General features: G+C 38.5%; 1 protein-coding gene across 1 annotated transcript in view; it reads left to right on the top strand.

The window, feature by feature from the left end:
- Pgm2 (phosphoglucomutase 2) overlaps nucleotides 1-18,791 on the top strand; it is a 33,442-nt gene extending 14,651 nt beyond the window's left edge. Inside the window, exons 7-14 of the mRNA XM_076864824.1 lie at nucleotides 3,639-3,828; nucleotides 4,533-4,630; nucleotides 5,414-5,594; nucleotides 5,691-5,784; nucleotides 7,284-7,413; nucleotides 8,234-8,423; nucleotides 13,010-13,143; nucleotides 18,470-18,791. Coding sequence (XP_076720939.1) covers nucleotides 3,639-3,828; nucleotides 4,533-4,630; nucleotides 5,414-5,594; nucleotides 5,691-5,784; nucleotides 7,284-7,413; nucleotides 8,234-8,423; nucleotides 13,010-13,143; nucleotides 18,470-18,572 — 1,120 coding nt within the window. The 3' untranslated portion in view covers nucleotides 18,573-18,791. The remainder of the gene's footprint in view (nucleotides 1-3,638; nucleotides 3,829-4,532; nucleotides 4,631-5,413; nucleotides 5,595-5,690; nucleotides 5,785-7,283; nucleotides 7,414-8,233; nucleotides 8,424-13,009; nucleotides 13,144-18,469) is intronic.
- Nucleotides 18,792-24,191: the final 5,400 nt, after the last annotated feature.

Consider the following 24,191-nt stretch of genomic DNA (forward strand, 5'->3'; position numbering starts at 1 on the left):
ATATCACTGAGGGAGGAAGCACGCTGCAGACGTCCCTTCTGGGAAGCAGTGCAAATGTGACTGTGTTCCCAAACACTTACAAAATCAGGTGGCCAGCCACCCACAGGCCATGGTCTACTGAGCTGTGACGTAGGTGTGGTATACATGTACATGCATGTGTACAAATATATGTGTGTGCATACACATGTATATACAAACAAATAGGTACAGTGAACTTTAGACACAGGGTCAGGACACAGACTAACAAGGAAGGTGCCCACAGCAAACTGACTGGGTGGTAAAAGTCACAGAACAAGCTACACATACACTATATTGTTATTTATGATTTTGAAATACCCATGTATGCATTCACATATACACAGAAAATTCCCCCCCATATATATATGTGTGTGTGTGTGTGCATTCATACATACATATGTACGTGTGTGTATACATATATATATATATGTATACACACATACACACACACATATACTTTTGAAAACTTGAATAAGAGTTTCACAGAGGAAATACTGACATTTTTATTATCCTTAGAGAAATTTTCTGTGCATAGGCAAGCATATACACATGTACTTCAAAATTATAAATAGCAATATAGTATGTGCTTAGCTTGCTCTGTAACTTTTGCCACCCAGTTATTTTGCTGTGGGCACCTTTCTGTGTTAGTCTCAGTCTATCCTGACCCTGTGTTCTCAAGGTCATCATACCCATTCATTTAGCCCTGTGACACAGACTCAATCATTTTAGTTGCTAAGCAATGTAGCTGGGTGGCAGTGTTCTCCTTCAATAGTGTGCTATAAGTCCCAGTACTCCTGATTGTCCCTCAGCAAGAAATCACTGCTTTAAGAAGCTGAATCCCTGGGTTATTCCTAATATTATACTTTTTGGGCATCTGGGTGTGGTGGCTGCAGTGCAGGATGTGGCCCCCCAATCCCATCTAAGGGGAGCAGCCAGACGGTAGAATGTCGCCCTTAGCTGTGACATGTGGGTCCGAGCTGCCAATCATAGCAATATTTTTCTCCCTGAGGGAAAATTGTCAATTTCTAACTTTTGAGGACCATTGTTTCCCTGGTGAATAACCAAGCAAAAGGCATCTGTGAACCTTACCTCTGACCCGCTGATGCAACTTCACAGAGTTTACAGTGTTTTGTTACTCCAGGTAGCATGAAGTGAACCTTGGTGCACATTGCTTGTGTGTGTGTGTGTATCCGTGTATCCATCAAATAACTTTCTGAGGCCAGCCTGGGCAATTCAGTGAGACCTTGTCTCAAAATAAAATTTAAAAAGTTCTGGTAGTAAATCAATCCAGTACTTCCCCCCTCAACACACACACACACACACACACACACACAAGATTGTACATGCATTACAAAGTTGATAGTTAACAAATAGCCCTCCAAAAATGTGATAGCGGTTGACAATTCCACCAACAGTATATGTTAAAAGTATATGACCCCATAAAATCTCTTTTTTCTTGATTTGCTAGATGGGAGTGATATCACTTGTATTTGCATTCTTTTATGAATAAACTGTTTATTTATTAACCTATATTTTTCTATGTATTTGTTAATATTTTGTACTTAGAAAGCTGTTTTGTTTATAAAGAAAGCTAGTATTCTGTTGTTATTTTCGGAATTTTTTTTTCCTTTTTTTGTTGTGCTGGGGATCATCCCAGGGCCTCGCGAGTTATCTACCACTGAGACACATTTCCAGCTCTGGAATTTTCTAATTGAAATTTTTTGTTGAACTTTAAAAATATTTTTTGTGGGCTGGGGATATAGCTCAAACGGTAGCACGCTCGCCTGGCATGCGTGGGGCCGGGGTTCGATCCTCAGCACCACATACAAAAAACAAAGATGTTGTGTCCGCCAAAAACTAAAAAATAAATACTAAAAAACAATTCTCTCTCTCTCTCTCTCTCTCTCTCTCTCTCTCTCTCTTTAAAAAACAAAACAAAAAAATTTTAAAAATATATTTTTTGTTAATATTATATCTATCTTCTAATATATAGCTTCTGAATTTTATGTCATACTTTGAGAAAAAGACTTTCTCTACACCAAGATTATAAGAAAGTCTCCTTATTTTTTCCTATAATTTTTGAGTTTACATTTTATAATATTGAGTCTTTGAGTCATTGGTGATTTTTAATTTCGTATGGGATATGAAATAGAAAAGTAGCTGTGGTTTTTGTTTTTATTTTTGTTTTCTGAAAGGTTTGCAGTTATACAAGCCATAAATTGAAAAATGCATCTTTTTTTGGATGGATTGGAAATGTCAATTCTAGGAATCATTTTCCGATATTAATTGAGTGCTTGTTATCTGCAGATAATTGTTGCAGTTCCTTCACTTACAATCTCATTTTAATTCTCCCAGCAAAGTGTAAAAGTAGGTTCTGGTGTTTTGCAGGGTTATAGATGAGAGAGCTGAGACACAGATGGGTTAAGCAATACCCAGCATTCACACAGCTTAGAAGTGGCAGTACTCCAGGATTTAATTCAGAGTCTCACTCCAGAGCACATTAACCACTAACCCCTACTGCTTCTCATACATACACTTTTCCCAGTTGAAACTTAATTAGCTTCTAGACTCTTTGTTATGTTCTTCTTCTTTTTTTTTTAAGTTGTCAATGGAATTTTATTTTATTTATTGGTACGTGGTGCTGAGAATCAAACCCGGTGCCTCACACATGCTAGGCAAGCACTGTGCCACTGAGCCACACCCCTAGCCCTGTTCTGTTCTTTTAATCTGCCTTTTATATCTAGTGCCAAACTGTTTAATTACTATAGCTTTGTAATGTACTTTAATATCCAAAAGTTTTTTTCAGCTTTGTTCTCCCTGATCTTTCCTTACTTCTTTTTCCAGATGCATTTTTAAAGTAAATGCTTATTTTAAACCACCGTCCTTTTAGAGAAAACCTTGTACATTTATTCGTTTCCAAAACAAAACAAACAGATAATAACTTAAGCTTCTAGCAGTCAGAACATCGGAAGTTGTCAACTTCTCTGTAACTTCTGCAAATTTTTATTTTTATAGTTATTCTATCTCTATCGAGTTTCTAGGTCATGACACTGTCAAACAGGATTGTTACTTGGCAAAGATAAAGGTTTTATTTTTTTACATTTTTACATATGGCATAATTTATCACAATTTGTTGAAATAGACATTTGAAAGTTATTTCTGAAGCTAATAAAGAATATATGGAGCCCCAGATCCCAGCTCAGGCATTGCTGTGATCAGCACCCAGGGGACCAACTGTGTGTCTCGTCCTGGAAAATGAGCTGAGCTTCTTTCTTGTGTCTTCCTCTGAATGTGAAAGCTGTACCATAGAATATAATAGTCAGAAAGTAGTCAGATTTGCTGAAAATAACTACAGAGTAAAATTTAAATTTGTGTATGTCACGGGGAGATATATGTGTTTAGAGAGAGAGTAGATGAGTTTTGGTTCTTTTTTTAAATGAAAGTGTAGAGTTGTTCACTTTTCTTGTACATCCTAAATTGCATTAATTTCTTACATTCTGAAGAATAAGGCTCCTTGGTATTTGGCAGACCTTCCAGAAAGTCATATTTGTAGAGTCATATTTGTATTTTGAGAGTCATATTTGTAGCTTTAACATTTTCCATGATGTGTCTGATCCTAGGAGTATAAACAGGGAGACCAAGGTGAAATTTGTGCACACCTCCGTCCATGGCGTGGGTCATAACTTTGTGCAACTGGCTTTCAAGGCTTTTGACCTTGTTCCTCCTGAGGCTGTTCCTCAGCAGAAAGACCCCGATCCTGAGTTTCCAACCGTCAAATACCCGAATCCTGAAGAGGGTAAAGGTGTCTTGGTAACCTAAATTTTTAAGATTATGAAACCTACCTTTAATCTTCAAAATTATTACTACCAAGTAAAATTAAAATTTCTGTGTGTTTTCATTGTGCTGAAGAAAAAATGAATTTCATCATTGGAAATATGTGTGTTTATTAGTCATTAATTTCTTAAAGGAACTTTGAAATTAGACACTTTAGAACCAGAATGTAAGGGTTGAAATCTAAATATTGTTTTAATTAAATTTAATGTACTGTGTTTCCTTAATGTCAAAAGGTGATCGTAATAGAATGGAGTTTTTGTTGTTGTAATCATTGTTATTCCTTAATTGTCATTTTTCTGATGTAAAAGAGTATTATTTAAATTATGGTTCATAACAACAGATTTAAAGGTTAAGTAACAGTGACGTTGAGAATCAGTTTACTTTGGTTTGTTTGTGGTGTTGATCACATAGCATGCCGGGAAATACCAGTCCAGCCACATACATCCTGTCACATGCAGGTTGAGTCACAGGGCAGGTGTGGGCCACACACTATCTCCCATTATTTGACCTCTGGTTTAGGAAGATATTATCTGACCCAAGAAAGACCAGCTCCAGAAATAAAATTCAGCCTTAGTTTAAGGAAAGTTATTTTTAGCTCTTAAAAACTGAACATTTCTAAAAAGTAGGATATGCTTGCTTCTTGATTTCAATAATTTTTAAATTTTCATACTCTTTTTCAGACTTTATCTTTTGCTTTGGCTGACAAGACCAAGGCCAAAATTATTTTAGCCAACGACCCAGATGCCGATAGACTTGCTGTGGCAGAAAAGCAAGACAGGTGAAATGAATTGTGATTATCCATATAATGAAAACTATAAAAGACAACATTTTTGGCAATAATATGTTCTTGGGGAGGCTAAATCCATGGGAAAACATTTTCCATTTATTTTGCATTTGTTTTGCAAATCATCTCAAGAGAACTTTTTGTGGAGTCCTCTAATTTAGAAAGAGACACTGCTCTCAAGGGCAGGGGGATCACATCATTGACAAGCCTGATGCAGGGAAAATCAACACAGTGTGTATTTGGGATTGAAATTGCTGTTTGTGCTCCTCCCTCATTTTATAATTGATTTTGATGTAACTCTCTCAGTGCCTAACGAGGGCAAAGTACTTTGCTGAGTGCTGGCTTCACGACTCAGTATTTGTCAGTGGGTCTCCTAAGGAACTGGATCTTCAAGGAAATGTTGAATTTAGGTGGAACAAATAGAGGGCAATACCTGTGGGGTATTGGCACAGTGTTTAAGACAAGTTTGGCCATTGAGTTTGTACAAAGGAATAGTAAGGAGGTCTATTATGTTTCAAAACCTAAGTTTTTGCAGGTTAAAATAAAGCATTGTGTGTCATCTCTGACATGCTCAATTTGTACAGTCTTCAGAGATGGACTATTTTCCCAGTACACGGTTGCTGCTCACATATTTGTGAAGCGGTAGTCGTTATGTTTCCAATGTGTTTTTTAAGATAGTCTTGCAGAAAGCACAGGGAGGCCTTATCTGCATGAGAGTCCTATTCTGCTGGCTTCTAATGCCTTTCTTAAGATCACAAAGTTGAATTTTTATTTCAGTGGTGAATGGAGAGTGTTTTCTGGCAATGAGCTGGGGGCCCTCTTGGGCTGGTGGCTTTTTACTTCTTGGAAAGAGAAGAACCCAGATCGCAATGCCCTGAAAGACACATACATGTTGTCCAGCACCGTCTCCTCCAAAATCTTACGGGCGATTGCTTTAAAGGAGGGTTTTCATTTTGAGGTAAGGTGTTGGTGGGACTCATTCATGCGTTTTCCTTTCTTTGTCTCATAGAAGATCTTAAGACATTTTTTTTTTTCTTTTGCATTATCCCTTTAGGAAACATTAACTGGCTTTAAGTGGATGGGAAACAGAGCCAAACAACTCATGGACCAGGGGAAGACTGTCTTATTTGCATTTGAAGAAGCTATTGGTAAGAAGTAATAATGAGGATCATAGACTCAGTTAATATGTAGGATATAAATAGATGAAAGATTTGAACTTGGGTTCAAAAGATCCACAGTGAAATAAGAGCACACAGTTTACTTTGCTTCTCTATTACTCAGATCAAATGTGAAACTGTCCCACTCCAAAATTGGCATCTCATTTTTTTTTAAAAACAAAGAGGAATATCTTGCAAATAATCAGGCCATCTGCCAACAACTGAAAACAGAACATTATGCACGTGGTTGCAGGTGGCTTGAGAACCCAGCCTAACTTGAGTCCACTCCCTTGCAAAAGTGCAAACAAGGATGTTTGCTAAGGCTGTCCAGGGCAAGGGGAAGGCACTGCTCTGGTGCTCCCATCAAAGTCATGGTCACGGGAAACCATGACCCAGAATAATTGAAGACCCTTGTCTTAATCTGTCAGTATATACAAACAGAAAGGAGAGCTAGTTCTAGAAACACGAATATCAGATGTTTGCACCAGAAATTGTTTAGCTGTTAACTTGGTAAAAGGTTTTGCACATTAGCTTTATTTTTGTTCCTCCGTATATTCCCTGCAGCGCAGCTAATGCATGTCATTTATTTAATTGAATGAAGTGTAGTAGCTTAGCCTTTGTATTCTTGTCAGAATTGTTTTTCTATAGCTTTTCTTTGTTGTTTTTTTTTTAGTTGTAGATGGACATATGCCTTTATTTGTTTTTTTTATGAGAATTGAACCCAGTGCCTCACACATGCTAGGCAAGCGTTCTACCACTGAGCCACAAACCCAGCCCCCTATAGCTTTTTTAAAAAATAATATTTTATTAATTGTATATCTGTCACTCAGTGACTGAAAGAAATGGATGACACTGACCTTGGCCTAGAGCAGCTGACAGTTCTAGTTGAGTAATCACACATAGGCATATAGGCTAGGTGTCAAGACAAATTGTGTGACTATCAAGAGCTGTTGGGTTGGAGAGAAGACAGAGACAGATAATGATTAAAACAATTAGAACCAATTTCATATGACCTGGGAGGACTCAACATGAATCTAATTGATGAGCATCATTTGACAAGGAGGGAAAAATCTCACTGGTTATTCCACAAAGACTGCTTGAAGATCTGTTTTGTGCTAGAAACTGGGATAAATTCTTTTGGGGGGGAATGGGGGGAAGACCAGGTATTGAACTCAGGGCCGCTTGACCACTGAGCCACATCCCCAGCCATATTTTTATGTATTTTATTTAGAGACAGGGTCTCACTGAGTTGCTTGGTGCTTCACTTTTGCTGAGGCTGGCTTTGAACTCACGATCCTCCTGCCTCAGCCTCCAGAGGCACTGGGATTGCAGGCATGCACCAGCGCACCCAGCATAAATTCTTGACCCTATGGTGGTAAATGTACCACCTCTAATATGCAGTAGCCAGGATGCATCCGCACGTGCAGCCTGACATGGAGTGATAAAGGACTTCCCTGCTCAGGGTGTGTGTGTGACACGTGTTTCTGCAGGATATATGTGTTGCCCTTTTGTTCTGGACAAAGATGGAGTCAGTGCTGCTGTCATAAGTGCAGAGATGGCTAGCTTTCTAGCAACCAAGAATTTGTCTCTATCTCAGCAGTTAAAGGCCATCTATGTGGAGTAAGTTTCTATTGACTTTGTCTGATTGGAGTAATATTTTTAAATATTTTATTGTGTTCTTCTGCATGAGATACTAACATTCTTTCTAATGCTCTTACTTTGGTGGTATGTTCTATTTCTTATGAAAAAAATGATCACCTTTCCTTTTGGTACTTAAGCCACTGATTAATAATTTCATTTGCAATTGCATTTATTCTTAAATGACAACCTTAGTTGCAGAAGTAGCTAATTGAAGAATGTGATTTTTAAGTTATCCAAGGTCAAAGAAAAATTAAATGTATTCATAATTTATCTTTCCGGTATTTGTAGCAAGTACCAAACTCTGACTATAAGAGTGCAAAAGCAGCCAGAGTTATCACACAAAGTAGTGGACGAGGTGTGGCTGGGTTCCAGTAAAACAATATTAATTTAAAAATATAGTGTGAAGGCCAGGAAGGCATTTGGTGATCCCTGAGACAGATTGTTGGACCTCTTTTTGTGTGTATGTAGCACTGGGGATTGAACCCAGGTTCACTCTACCACTGAGTGACATCCCCAGCACTGCCTGCAAGTTTTTTGAGACAGGATCTCCTAGATTGCCAAGGCTGACCAAATGTATAATTCAAATGTATAATTCTTGGACCTCAGCCTCCCAGTATCTGGGATTACAGGCTAGTGTCACCATGCCAAACATTGGGCTTCTTTTTAAATACTAGATTATTTCTTTAAAGTTTATTTGTTTCATTTATTTTAGAATATACTGGTTGATACATATTCTGTATATGTTCTCCAGAATTATGTGCTGCTCATTTTGTATGACTTTGTAATTTTTTTTTGATAGGTATGGCTACCATATTACCAAAGCTTCATATTTTATCTGCCACGATCAAGATACCATTAAAAAATTATTTGGAAACCTGAGAAACTATGATGGGAAGAATAATTATCCCAAAACTTGTGGCAAATTTGAAATTTCTGCCATTAGAGATCTTACAACTGGCTATGATGATAGCCAACCTGATAAAAAAGCTGTGAGTAACATTTACTTTTATCAATGAAAATCTTTTTATTTATGGACTCTGGATGCAGCTTTTGCTTTCTATCAGCAGTTCTCAGCTGAGGGAGCATCAGAGTCACATAGAGGGCTCCTTCAGACAGAGTGCTGGGGCCATCCTGGACTTTCTGATTGAGCAGGTCTAGGATGGGGCCAGTAATTTGCATGTGATGAAGATGTTGACATAGTCAGTCTACCCTTTGGGAACCACTACATTTCTTCTTTTTCTTACTTTTTTTTTTCTTTTCTTACTCTTTTGTGTGTGTGTGTGGTGGGGGGTACTGAGGGTGGAACTCAAGGACACTCAATCACTGAGCTACACCCCAGGACCTTTTTCTTTTCTTTTTTTTTTCTATTTGTTCTTTTTAGTTACACGTGACAGTGGAATTATTTTGAGACCTCATACAAACATAGAATACAACTTCCCTTTTTTGTGTTGAACAGGATATGGAGTTACACTGGTCATGTATTCATATATGAACGTAGGAAAGTTATGTCTCTTCATTCTAATGTCTTTCCCATTCCCACCTTTCCTTCCTTCACCCCTCCCTCCCTCCCTCCCTCCCTCAAGCAATCTGGTGAAACTCCACTCACCACCCCCCACCTATTGTGAGTCAGCATCCACATATCAGTTTTTAGTTTCCCATGTGACTGGTTTTAGTGTAATTTTTTTGTGTGTGTGTGATGCTGGGGATTGAACCCAGGGCCTTGTGCATGCAAGGCAAGCACTCTACCAACTGAGCTATATCCCCAGCCCCAAGCATCCGCATATCAGAGAGAACATTCGGCCTTTGATTTGAGGGGATTGGCTTATTTCACTTATCATGATAGTCTCCAGTTCCATCCATTTACTGGCAAATGCCATAATTTTATTATTCTTTATGGCTGATTAATAGTCTACTGTGTATATATACCACATTTCCTTTATCCATTCATCTGTTGAAGGGCACCAGGTTGGTTTCATAGCTTAGCTATTGTGAATTGAGCTGCTATGAACATTGATGTGGCCACGTCACTATATTATGCTGATTTTAAGTCTTTTGGCTATATAGCAAGAAGTGGGATAACTGGATCAAATGGTGGTTCCATTCCAAGTTTTCTGAGGAATCTGCATACTGCTTTGCAGTATAATTGTACCAATTTGCAATCCTACCAACAATGTGTGAATATACCATTTTCCCCACATCCTTGCCAACATTTGTTATTACTTGTATCCTTGATAATGGCCATTTGACTCGAGTGAGATGAAATCTCAGCCCAGTACCATTTTTCTACATTATTTTGAGACAGGATCTTTCTCAGTTGCCAAGATTGGCATCAAACTTGGGATCCTCCTGCCTCAGCCTCCCAAGTAGTTGGAATTATAGCCTCCCTTGGTCCCTCCTGGCTTCAACTACTTGCTTTCTAGTTAATTTTACCCTGTTCTGTGAATGTATGGAACTGTGAGCTGAAAAACCTGGAGTTCACCTTCTTTACACCATGTGGCTCCTCCATCAGAGCCAGAAAGAGTTGCTGGCTCTGGCCAGGGGTTGGGAGAAGAAGTGTAAGAATATCTTTATGAGATGTTAGATGTCTTCTTTGATACTTACCTTTGTATGTATCTTATTTTCATCTGCCCACAAAATTTTTTAAGAGATAAATAATATTAAAATAGTTATGATGAAACATTGGGACAACCACTTCCCTCTCAGTTGGGATTCCTGGAGTTTATCACCAAATTGCTAAATAATGTGATGTTTTGACTATCGGGGTTAGACTTTATTAATTTTTTATCATGGAGATAAGGATATAGTTCTTTCATTTCCCACATTTGATTCTCCCTCTCTCTGTCCTCACAGTGGATTTACATCTCACCCTGCTGGTTAAATCAGATCCTCGGCTTCTATGATTATGACTGGTAACTACAGTAGCCTGCTTAGCTGAGCAGTGTATTTTTTTATTAGGTTTCCATAATTTATATAAAAAATTATGTTCCCTGTAATGAATAGTTGCTCTGTTCCTTTATATGCCTGGATTTCCATGTAATTATTACCAGTTGTTCTCAAATTTTCTGGATACCTCCCAGTACTATGTGTCACACGTCCCACGGATTCAGCTCTTCTGTGGCTCTGTTTTGTTTCCAGTGGCTTCCTTCCTGGCCTCTCTTGGTCCCTCCATCTGGGCCGACCCAGCTGCTCTCTAGGTCGAGGGCACAGCTGTAGTCCTGGGAATGAAGTTGACAGCGTTGGGTCCCTTGCTCCTGACCTCATGTCTTCCTCTTTCTATATTTATTTTTCTAGATCACATTCACTAATTGTTTCCTGAGAAAAAGTGAATAGGATAGAAATTTTTGGAGGCGAAATTTAGTTCTGAAAATGCCTCATTCCTGCCTGTGCTCGATTGACTCAGTTTTGGAAGCCGTGCCCCTTGCTGGTTGGCTAGCGGGTGTCACAGGGGCACTCACTCATCCCCTCCGCACGGTCGGGGTCCCAGCGTGCTGCACACCGGGTCACTTCCTTGCAATTTGGGCTTTTTTTTTTTTTTTTTTCCTCTTTGGGAAGATTGTAGGAACTTTTCTGTAAACTTCATGTTCTAAGATTTCTCAGTGACGTAGGTTTGTTTCTCTGGGTTCTTGGTGAGTCTGTTTTGGTCTGTGGAATCATTTCTTCTGAGTTTTCTTGGTTATGTGTTGAGGAAGGGGCTTGTTGGTTGTTTGTAAAATAACTTCACTTCCTTGAAGAGTTTCTAGATAGACTCTGGCTCTCCAGGATGCACATTCTACTTATCTTACTTTTTTCCTTTCCTGTTTTCTGTCTCTATCTTCCTCTACTTTGGGGGTGGGGGGAATATTTGAGATTGAACCCAGGGGTTCTTAACCACTGAGCCCCATCCCCAGCCCTTTTTTATATTTTATTTGGAGACAGGGTCTCGCTAAGTGGCATAAGACCTTGCTAAGTTGCTGAGGCTGGCTTTGAACTCACCATCCTCCTGCCTCAGCCCTCCCGAGACACTGGGATTACACGTTTGCACTCCTGTACCCAGGCTTCCTCTACTTTTGAGGAGATTTCCTCAACTTTAACTTTCAGTGCTTCTGTTGACTGTTTATTTCAGCCCTTACTCTAATGGCAGGCTATTATTCTTGTTTTATATATGCCATATATAATCTCTCTAAGGATGTTAGTTATACCTTTTTAAAAATTTAGAACCCCCTGCCCTATCGTCTTTATTTCCCGAAAGTTCTTTTGGGGTTTTTTTCCCCCGTTTGTTTTGGTCATTGTCATTTTTCCAGTGTTTTTTCCCGGGGGTCTGCTGGTCCCTCATTATCCTTTGAATGCTTAAAAGCTGATTGGAAGCTCTGTGTATGTGTACACATCAAATGACTTACTTCACTCCAAGGATATTGGGCAGCAAGTCAGCTTTTTTAAGGGGACCCTCGTCTGGGGCTGTTTGGCTGCTCTGGGGAAGTCCAAGCCTGGTGGATTGCCTTAAAGCTCTAAGCCAAGGCTCTGGAACATGCTGGGGGAAGGCTGAGGACCTTAATCCCTTTTAACCATATCCTCCACTCCATGGTGCCTGGTTCCCCGCTTCTGAGATGTTCTGGTTCAGGCCACAAAGAATTGAAGCATCTTCTGCAGGGGTGGAGAAGAGCTGGCTCCCTGGCCCATGTGGGCTGGGGGTATGGAGCTGGGTGGATCCAGTAGCTTCTTTCCAACACTGCCCCCCCCCTTTTCGCCTCCTGCCTCATACCTTGTGTACCTGGTGCCTCCAGTTCTTGAGATAGGCTGGGATTCTGCATAGCATGCACACTCCAACTGCTTCCTGTCTGTGTCTCCTGCTCAGGGACTACGATGTCACTGGCACGGGTCCCATCACCCCAGTTCTGCAACTCCATCTGTTTTCTGACCTCCACAGTTGGTTGGCAACCTATCAACTGCTCTCTTCTTTTCCTGTTTGCCCTTATGTGTATGTTTCTGAAAATATTTCCACTCTAATTTTAGTAGTTTGGGGAGCTATCAACTATAAATTCATATGCCAAAAACTTTATATTAAAAAAAAAAAAGAATTGCTGGGCACAGTGGCACACACCTTAATCCCAGTGGGTTGGGAGGCTGAGGCAAAAGGATTGCAAGTTCAAGGCCAGCCTCTGCAACTTCGTGAGACCCTAGGGATGTAGTTTAGTGGTAAAGTGCTCCTGGATTCAATCCCCAATACCAAGAAATAAAAATTAAAAATCTTATAGACTTTTTTTTTTATAAAATTTCACTTAGCAACAGTGAGATATGGCCTAATTTTTTTGTAGTACATTATTAATATGTTTAAGTTCATTGCCTATGAAATGATATGCTTTAATGTGAATGAAAACTTTGTAACATTAGTAGATCTAGGGAAGTAAAAAGCTGGCACCCTAAATTTCTTATTATGTCTTTCACATGGAGAACATTTTCTGATTTCCTCAAAAATATTCTTTTCTAACCAATAAATTGGTTTGGCATTTATTTTCTTGCTTATCCAGGGGAGAATATTAGTTAAACCAGTCTGGTTTGTTACTTGCTAAATGTGCAATGTGTGTAAATTGATTCCTAGGTTCTTCCTACAAGCAAAAGCAGCCAAATGATCACCTTTACCTTTGCTAATGGAGGCGTGGCCACCATGCGGACCAGCGGAACAGAGCCCAAAATCAAGTACTACGCAGAGCTGTGTGCACCCCCTGGAAACAGGTATGACATGGGTAGCAGCTGATGGGACTTTTGTTCCCCAGTATTCCTAGTTGGTTCAGTTCAAGTATGAAATTAAAATTTTCATCTTTCCAGTGTGTAGTTTAATTGGAAATTGTGGTAATGATGTGATAGTAACAACTGTTTGAGCATCCAGGGATAAGAGTGCTCTTTCTTACCTACTTATTTCTCTCCTACCTTTCATTTGGGAAAATCCCATTCCTAATTTCAGCTATAGTAATAAAACTTCCTTTTTCTGAGTATTTTCATTGGTAACTGCTATCCGTGAATTTTTGTTCTTCTTGAAAAAGGGACAGTCTTCCTGTGTCTCTGATATAATTAATTAAAATTTCTTCCACATGCTCTCAATAAATACCCTTGAGGATCTACACAGGTTTGAGCCAGGAATAAAGAGTCCCTGCCACCAAAGAGCTGAGGGCTTAGTGGCTTCAAGGTCAGGTTTCTGTGATCTCAGCAAAAAGTTGAAGTGGACACCTTCCAACCAAAGTGTCCTAGGCACAGATAAATATGGTACTGTGGGGCTGTGGATGTGGCTCAAGAGGTAGCGCGCTTGCCTGGCATGCGTGCGGCCCGGGTTCGATCCTCAGCACCACATACAAACAAAGATGTTGTGTCCGCCGAAAACTAAAAATTAATAAATAGATAAATATTTAAAAAAAATATATATGGTAGTGTGTACCTACTTAATACTGAGCTAACTGGCACTTCCCTATTCAGGATATGATGGAGACTCATCACAATTTTTTTCTAAAGGTTTATTAAGCCAGTGCTGCCCAATAGAAATAAAATGGACCATATATGCAGTTGAGAACTTTCTGCTAACCAGGTTTTAAAACAATGAAAAAAAAAAAACAGGTGAAATTAATTCTAATAATATATTGAATTTAATATATCTAAAATATTTTTATTGCAACATATAATCCACATAAACAACTTTTGAGATGTTTTACATTTTTTTAAAAAAGTACTTGACGGTCTTCAAAATTCATTCAGTATATGCACTTACAATGTATCTCAACTTGAATGCTCTATTTTTATTGAATATATTTCTTCTGTATTTAGAATTCATAAATTTTTCAGTAGAAAGAGTAATTTTGATATCCAGATTATGCCAATAACAGAATCAAGTGTCAGTTTTAATTTTAAATTTTGGGGCAAAAACTCAACCATTAAACAAACATGTAACAGTTCATTTTCTAACAATCCTTGATTATCAACATTTTACTGTGGTATTGTATAGGTATCAGTGTTTCATTGTGGTTAAATAATAAGCTATCTGTTACTATATTGAGTATGGTCTTCCATAGACATTTCTTGGTAATTCTCATTCCTACTTCAGGTTTTCAAACCCTAGGCATCATTCCAAATGAACATCAGTTCAGTTTAAGGATTTGTTTTCTCCCTGTCTTTGTCTTCTCTTTTTTCAGTATTCTTGAAGTGTATTCAATATTTCAGAATATTTTCCTTTAATAACAACAATAATGTTTAAGACTATAAACTATTTAAACTTTCACATGGCTTATTGACTGGACTTCAATTCAAATATTTGTTTATAGGCTGATGGAAAAACTGAAAATCTGTGCTTGTATTATATTTATTGAAATGTTGGCCAGTAAGTAGAACATCCTGGCTCAAGCAAAACACCAGCCTACCCAGTATACAACAGCAGTGAATCTATGACCAAGAAGCTTAAATATTATTAATATGTTTTATATCATGGATTTCATGTATTCATAGAATTCTGTAGCCTGCTAATCATTTAGAATAGAAAATCCTTTCAAGTATAAGTCCTGGTGTTTATTTATTTATTTTTCTTTTTTTCTATTTATTTATTTTGCATTATAATTCTTAATACACCACTATACAATAATTTATCATATCTTTTATTATATATAAGGTATGTTGACACCATGTCCTAGTGTTTAAAAGCAGTTAGCAATGATTTTAGTTTTGTCCAACTTTTTATTTCAAATGTGGACCTCTTTCAAAGCTGAATTTGAAAACAGTGGCAGTGTTAAAAAGATAATTTATATGATTAAAATTAATTTGGTTGCTGAGAGTTCTGAACAAATAGAGCTCAGGTATGTCATTTTGAAGACTGAGACATTAGAGTTTTATCCTTAAGGATAAAATAAATCTTTGACAAAGTTTGTACTTTATATAGCAAAATGTGTGAATTCTCAGACTGAATAATCTAAGGGCCTATACAACAGAGTAGGCATTGGTGGAAACATTTATATGCAGTCAGCTTGAAGATTCTCAAATAAACCCTACTACTGAGACATCAAGATGGCAGTCCACTATGGGGGATTGAGGAAAATACACCAGAGTGCTGTGATAGTATACAACCCAGACAGCAAGAAGTTGAGTTGGTTCTTTTAACAGCGATTCCATGAAAGAATGAAGACATAGATTTCTTACCCACACAAATGGACCGTGGATTTGACTTTCTCAAGACTTTTAGTATCATTACAACAGTGCATTTTGAGCTTTTTAGAAGAAAAGTAGCCTACTAACACAGATGGTAGTTTGTATGCCTGGAATTTTTTGCGTTTTGATTTATTTGAGTATGACCTCATGGAATATTAACTTTAACAAAATTTCTAACACCTGAACATTTTCAGACATGAAAATATCAAAATAATAATGTAGCAAACCCACATACCCTTCACCTAGGACAGGGGTTGACAACACTTCCTGTAAATAGATAGTGAACACCTCAGGTTTGCTGCCTGGGTGGTTTTTGCTGCAGTTGCTCAGCTGTGCTATTGCAGTGCAGAATCAACTGTATACACAAAGCAATGGATACTATTGTATCCCAATAAAACTTTATTTACAAAAACAGTCCATGAGGCATAGTTTGCTGACCCCAACCTAGACTCAGGCTTTGGTAACATCTTGCGGTATTTGCTGTCTCTCACCATATGTTATATATATATTTATGAGCCATTTGAAAGTATACTTTCAAACGATACTTCATTCCCAAATATTTCAATATGCATCTTCTAGGAACAAGCCACTCTCTTAATATCCCAGTGTTATTAGATGATAATTATAGTAAGGAGGGTTTCAATAGCCAATAGAATAGAGATTTATTGCAAGGATTTATCTTAGGTCATTTTGGAAACTGGTGAGGCACATCTGAGATCCAGAGAGCAACTCTCCAGAAGGCAGGCTAGTGTTCTTAGGCATGGGTCCAAGTTGCAGTCACAGGTTAAATTCTTCAGGAAAAGCTTTTAATATCTTTTAGGATCTGACTCATCCAGATAGTCTAGGATACAGTCCTTCATTTAAAGTCAATTGGTTATAAAAGGTTAATCACATCTACAAAATACCTTCAAATTAACAACAAGTTAGTATTTGAATAACTGCGGGCAAAAGCGTAGACAAATTCAAACTTGCCTGAAAGTCCCAAGTGTCATTCAGCTTACATGGTTTTTCATGATTTTAGAGAAAAACAAGTGCTATATAATACACTTCTATAAAGTGCTCCAGACTTAGATTTTCCAGAAAAGGGGATTCCTCATCCTGGTTTGAGTGGTCATAGATGGTGTCCTGTTGTTTTTTAAAATGTTGTGAAATTTTCTCACACTTTAATTTAAAAAATGGAACATTTTAGTGATTAGGATGAGGAATAGTAGACAAAATTTTTTAAAAAAATTTTTTTTAGTTGTAGACAGACATAATACCTTTATTTTATTTATTTATTTTTATGTGGTGCTGAGGATACAACCCAGTGTCTCACACGTGCCAGGCAAGTACTCTACCGCTGAGCCACAACCTCAGCCCCAGTAAGACAAAACTTTAGTTTTAGGAATTACAGTATCAGTAAGCCATATGCAGTAGTACTGATTTTTTTTCCCCTACACAGAAGAAACACAATATCAGAAACCATTACAAATCGGTGTGGAAAGGAATCAATATGCATATGTGCCATAGCTTTAAAAACAAACTTGATTAATAAATAAGAAAGTAGTAAATTCACTGAGTTTTAGTTTTCAGTTTTGTGGGTTTTTTAAATATAATTATTGTTTACCTTCTTGAGAACTATTATTTTCTTCAAAGCACATTTATGGAGAAGGAAAAAAATTATAATTCATATGCATTTATGAAGCATAATTACTGTATATATTGCCAATAGGGATAAAAATAATTATAATGATAGCTACATTTATTGAGGTCTTTGGACCAGGTTCTGTGCTAATTACTTTATATAATATATCTCAATCTGTATAACAACTCTCCTGAGAAGGTAAAGTCTTTATCTCAATTTTACAAATGAGGAATCTGGGCCTAAGAGAACCTAAGCCACTTGCCCAAGGGCACATAACTAGCACCGGAGTACAGCCAGAATCAATGTCGGCAATGAAATTGATTGCTTTAATCGTACTGCCTAGCTATAGCAATGTAAAAATGACTTTACCTAATTACAGAGATTGCCATTTCCACTCAAATAAACTTTGCATATAAATTTTGCAGATAATCAAATATAAAGTAATTGACTGATGGAAAATGTGATGGTGTGAAGGGTTTAGTTTTCATGTTCAGCCTTGTGGTTTTAGGTGTTCAGAGTCACTCACTAGACTCTATAAGCTGCTAGAAACCTGTTTAACTGTGAGTCCATTTTATCTGTTGTTTACTTTCTAATGGTTTGCATAGAAATATTTCCCACTTGATCCTTGAAAACTTGATTTCCTTAGCATGATCAATTGCCCTAGATTTTTGTTTATACTTTCGTGGTGATGATTTTATTCTGGAGGTAGATAAATAATAAGAAAACACTGGGAGCCCATTTCTTGGTATTTGACTGCAGGCACCTGTGAGGAGGTTCCCACCCGAGTCCATTCTAGGAAGGCGGTTTCATAGCTTGAGGATAAGCATCATCAGGAATATTTGAAGCCTGAGACCCTGAGGACTTCACAGAGCTGTCATTCATAAAAGTTTAGCAGGAGTTAATAGTAATTGGAATCAAGAAGGCTTATACTTTTAGGTATAAACACATCTTTTAGGGATGATAGGCCAAAATTTGTGTTTCTTGAAAAATCTTAGGAGAAGAGCAAGGGCTAGCTTTGTTTATAGTCAAGAACTTAGAAAAACCTTTAGGGAAAATAATACATGTTGTCTCATGGGATTTTTTTGCCTAAGTCAACAAATGTGTTCCCATGAATAGTCACTGGAGTTCTGTTTTTTTTCTGATTTAGTCCCTCTCTTAAAGTTAAATTTCAGTGTCACTTGGTCCATGAAGGGAGCTTTTAATATATTCTTAGGAATAATCCATTAATCTGGATTTTTCCTCCTTATTTTCCAGTGATCCTGAGCAGCTAAAGAAGGAACTGAATGAACTAGTCGATGCTATTGAAGAAAATTTTTTCCAGCCACAAAAGTATAATCTGCAGCCAAAAGCTGAGTGAATTTCAGCCTTGGACGTAACCACATTTACCTCCAACTAAACTGGACTGGATTTTTTTTCCCCCAGTACTGGGGATTGAACCAGGGCCTTGTGCATACTAGGCAAATGCTCTACCACTGAGTTATATCCCCAATACTTTTTAAACTTGATTTCTTTAACCAATATTTTTGAAGACCAAATGATTCACATTATCACTATAAAAGTATTTGTATATTTTAAACAGATCTACATTCCTCATTGCTTCATGTTTGATCCTTAAGGTGACTAAAGAAAAGATAACCTAGCAAACTAACATCCCTATTAAAATGTTAAGCTTGGGCATTTTCTGAATTTTTACAATTTTAAAAATAAATAACTTTCAAAAACCAGATTGTAATCAATATGCCTTAATTTGCATAAATGTGTGTTTTCTGTTGAAATAATCAAAAACCTTGTACAATTACTAAATTCTGGGATGTCATATGTAGGATAGCCACGTTTTAGGTATGTGTACATATATGTTTCTATCAGTTATTTATAAATTAAAATAATAGGTTAGATGTTGTATTCATGTTTGGGAAAATACAATTCACCGAAACCCATAAAGTGAAACAAAATGTACTTTAAAAATATAAGGCTTTTTTTTCCCTTTTATTTTATTTATTTACTTGTTTATTTTAGTACTAAGGATTAAACCCAGGGCCTCATACATGCTAGGCAAGTGCTGTATACTGAACTGAAATACATCTCCAGACCCTTTCTTTTATTAAAGCAAATGGTGCCGTTATTATTATTAATGGTTACTAACAGGTTTAGGACAATGAAGTTGTATAATACTATTGACAGTCATTTTGCTAAAATCAGGGGAGAAGATAATTTATGTCTTCATGATGCACAGTTTATGTTCTACCAGAACTCTTAAATCTATATTCAATGTATTCTATCAGTTTAATTGTAGAAGCCATAGTTATTTCTGGCTTATGTTTTCTGGTTTCGGACTATTCTCTAGGGGAAAAAAAAAATAAAAGTTAGGTCTGTGTTCTCTATAACCCCTTTGAGCACATATCCTGAACTGGTTCTCAGAGTTTGTGTCTGAGATGAGTAAGACGCAGTCCTACTATGCAGCGCTCACAGTCTAATCCAAATTGTGACAAGTAACAACAGAACTTGCAAATTCTATCCAAGAGTTATTGGTGAGTACTAGGTGTTTGAAGTGCAGAGTTCCCTCTGCCCAGAGAAACCTCACAAAAGGGGCAGTATTGATGCTGCTCTGAGCCTTCCCAGCTCAGAGCAGCATCAATACATGCAGAGGAGCTGGCAGGTGCGGGAGAGAGGGACAGGGAAACAGGACCCGATGAATCTTCAGGATGCACCCCACTTCTCTGCCACTCACACGATGAGTGATCCTGTTGGACCAAGGCGGGGATCCCACCTCCCAACTTAGGTTCTTATCTGTATTACTAAGAAATAGCACACGGTGGATGCTCATTATGTATTTCTTAACTTATTCCTGTTAAGGGATAGAAGGTAGTGCCCACTACCTGGTCCATAAAGCTCAAAGCAAAAAGACCCCTGGGTTTTATTCTTGGCCTGCAAGGAGCCAGCCCTGTGACCTTGGTCAACTCACTTAACCTTACAAAGTCTCAATTTTATCATTTCTAAAGTCTTTCTTTTAAGGATAGTTTTAGTTTTATAACAAAATTGAAAGGAAGGTACAGAAATACCCCATATACTCCTTACCCCCACACAGATATAGGCTCCCCCTTTCTCAGCATCCCCTGCTGGAGTGTACATTTATTACAGTGAATCTACACACATCATTATCAAGCAAACAATGGAGACAGTAAAGATCAGTGAGTACCAGGGGTTGAGGGCAGGTGGGATGAACAGACAGAGCCCAGAGGATTTTTAGGGCAGTGAAAAGATCATTCTATGCTATTATAGTGGAGGATACATGTCATTAAACATTTGTCCAAACCGATAAAAAGTACAACACCAAGAGTGAACCCTAATGTAAATGATGAACTCTGGGTGATAATTTTGTCATTTTTAAAATGAAGAAATTTCACTACATGGTCTCTGAGGTCATTTCATGCTGCAGGTCTTTAAATTATGTAGAAATCCATAAGAGCAACTATCAGCACCAATAAATCACTGGCAATTCCCTCTGGCAAAATGCTTAGCTCTAGCCCTCTTATAAGACCTAACATCTCAAAGAGGGGAAAATATTCTGAACCAAAATAGGATGATGGCCTTGTGCTCACACCTTCCCTTGCCTTGCAGCGTGGAGGATGTGTGTGGTCAGACTGGAGACAGGTGAGACAGAGTCATATGGCATGCAGATGTCTCACAAAGTGGTTGCAAGAGTCAGACAGTGGTCACCAGCCTCTGATCAGGACTGAACTGTCACAGAGCCCAATCTTCATCCTACTCACTAAACTTGCCTGGGGAGATCTCCTAACTTGAGCACAGAGGTGGCAGTCCGTTTTCTCTTGGTGCTTAGAAAGATCAAGTCCCAAGTTACCTAAGAGTCTCACTTGCAGGAGGAAATGCAGGCCAACTATTTTTACTTTTATTCTTTGTGGTCTCTGAAGTAACAGCTGTTCCTCTTTAAAAAACCATTGAGATTGTCTCATTGATGTATCTCAAATCATGATGCTATTAAGGGAAAGTATTGTTATTTCATTGGCATTGGAAGATTGTGTGGTTTTTAAAAATACATTCTTTAAGGGACAGAATAAATATGTATATCCTGCTTTGAAGAGATTTTGAAAGAAGAATATCTAAATTATATATATGATTTCTACATCCCCAAAACAGCTTCCTCAGAGTTAACTGTGCTCTCATTCATGTTATCGTTTGGTTCTGGAATGTTCCCAAAGTCTCATGTGTTGAAGGCTTGGTCCTCAATGCAGTGATGTTCAGAGGCAGGACCTTGGGAAGTAACTGGATCATGAGGGCTCTGACCTCATGAGTGGATTGACCCATTGAGACCTGAGTGGGCTGCTGGGAGGTGGTGGAAACTATAGGTGGAAGGGCATGGAAGAAGAAAGTAGGTTAGTGGGGGTGTGCCCTGGAAAGGCATTTCTTGTCCCCAAGCCTTTCTCTCTCTTCTGCTTCCTGGCTGCCATGAGCTGAGCCACACCCTTTCCTCTGCCACAACCTTCCACCATGATGCTCTGCCTCACCTCAAGTCCAGAGCAATGGAGCCAGTCGACCATGGACTGAGACCTCTGAAGGTGGGTGAGCAAAAAGGAATCTTTCTTCCTTTAAGTTGTTCATGTCAGGCATTTTACTCACATCAATTCACATGTTCACTAATTGGGCCATATTTGAATTCTGCCAGACACTTTTCTGGATTCTGATACAGTGTCCTGATCTCAAATGTAGGCTAGCAAGAGAAATGCAATAACATGCATAACATGCTGCCTTGCAATAAGAAGGCCCTTGAATTATCAACAAGCAGGTCTGTAATGCCCCTTCTTGAACTTGTGTCTTTCAAGTTCAAACTCCTGACATTTGTTTTTAAAGCAAAATGACTCTGAAGCCATTGGCGTATCATTTTTTCTGCATCATTTCTTTTTTCCATTCTTACTACAAGAATAGTTGTAAGGACTAACTCAATCATTAGAAGCAAGATTTCATGCTCTTGGGCAGATGAGAATCAAAGTTTAAAATAACATTACTTGTTCTATAGAGTGCTCCCTGAAAGCAAAGCATACTCAGATTAGTTGGACAAGAAAGAAAACTGTTTGGGGAGATGAAGAGCTCCAGCTGACCGGGGTCCTGTCCATTGTCATCTGGATGAAGAGCAGAGTTGAGAGATATGGGCTTTTTTGACCTGGCTCCCTTGGTAGTCCCTCAAAAATAAAATTTGAGAAACAAAGCTGTCATCCACCTCCCATGTAGGTTCAGCTATACCACTGTATGTAGGTTTGGCCCAACTTTGGTACAGAATGGAGTTGGACGTACAAACTGAAGAGCCAGCTCCTGGTCTAACCAGCTTTTGAAACCCTTGCAAAATGGTGTTATGTAACTTGTAAAAGGAAGTGAGGAGGGCAAGTTTTAGATGACAGAGCCTGATTATGTCCTTAAAGTACACTGTTCTGAACTCTCACCTTCACTGGGAAAGGGCAGTTTTGTAAAATCTCTAGGTGGCAAGAGTGGAACGCCGCTCTCTATTTTATGAGCGTTCCCTGGTTTAGTGAACTGTGGAGGAGGCCGGTCATCTCCATGAGCTTCGCAGGCTTCCTTCTTTCCCTTCCTAGCCCTGGGTGGGCTCATTCCCCATGTTGTTATTGTCCTCTGTCCCCTGAGAGCTTCTTGGCTATGGTGGGACCACAGACATCCCTACTATGCTCTGACCTTATGGTATCAGTACTTTCATGCTTGGACTTTTCTCAGTCAGATGTCCTCAAGCTGCATTGAAAGTAGCCCGGACCCAAATCAGTTTTCCCCACTCCGTTGCCCATGGCCATTTCCTATGATGTACTCTGCACTGACCCCTGCCCAGAATCTTCAGTGCTTCTCATGTCTGATTTTCATCTTCCTCATTGTGAGAATTTACTCTCGTTTATTCTTTTTATGGACCATTTAAAACTTACACAAAGACTGATACCTGTCACCCAGCTATAGCAAAATTTCTATTCATGGCCAATATTGTTACATCTATTTCTCCCTCTATCCCCATCTTACCAAGGAACCATTCTTACTTGGGACAAGCAAATCCCAGACTTGTCATTGTAATATTTCAGTATGTCTAAATAATTTCAGTATGTGTCCATAAAAGATATGATCTTGTTCACATATACATACACATAATCACACTACTATTGGCATGCCAAAATATATTGACAATTAATACCAAATACCTTGTCAATGTGTACATTTCCCCACTTGTGTCCCATTCTATTTAAACTGCTTGGATCAGGGTTCAAATAGTGTCCACTCATTGTATTTGACTCATCAGCCTCTTTAATCTCTTTCAGTCTAGAAGTTCCTTCTTCCTTTTCTTTTTCTTATAATTTATTCTAAAGTGCCTGATTTGCCCCTAGGGTCTCCCACATTTTTTGTTCTGCTCATTCCCTGCTCATGGGTGTAGCATGTTCTTCTGTGCCCTATATTTCCTGCCAACTGGTCCAGTTAGACTGAGAAACATGATCTGATTCAGGTTTGATTTTTTTTAGCAAGAACACTTGATTGTAGAGAGCGGTAATTTGAATCAAATCATGGCCTTTGATTCTCTTGTGTCTAGGTTTTTGCTAGAGCTGACTATGCAAAAGTGCAGGTCAAGATGCCCCAGTTGCTAACGTAAGCCGGGGTGGCTATGTGCACAGGCACACAGCTTTATCAGTCGAGGCCTTGAGTTTGGCACCTTCTCCCAGGAATAGAGAATTCTGAGCAAAAGAAGATGACCCCAATGTCTCGCCATTCCTGCATCCTTTAAATCGCCTGCTTTGCTGAAATTTCCCACAATTAAAACCTTTTGATGAAACCTATGTAATAAACTTACTGAGCTAGCTCTGGGTCAATCAAGCCTTATCCAGGCTTGATTACCTACCTGGCCCCAGCTTTTCACTGTATATGTGTCTGTTTGTCTTTTCTTCATCCCCCATCTCTCCTGCGTGTCCAGTTATCCCCT

This window comes from Callospermophilus lateralis, chromosome 8 (genome assembly GCF_048772815.1).
Source record: "Callospermophilus lateralis isolate mCalLat2 chromosome 8, mCalLat2.hap1, whole genome shotgun sequence".
NCBI classification, from domain to species: domain Eukaryota; kingdom Metazoa; phylum Chordata; class Mammalia; order Rodentia; family Sciuridae; genus Callospermophilus; species Callospermophilus lateralis.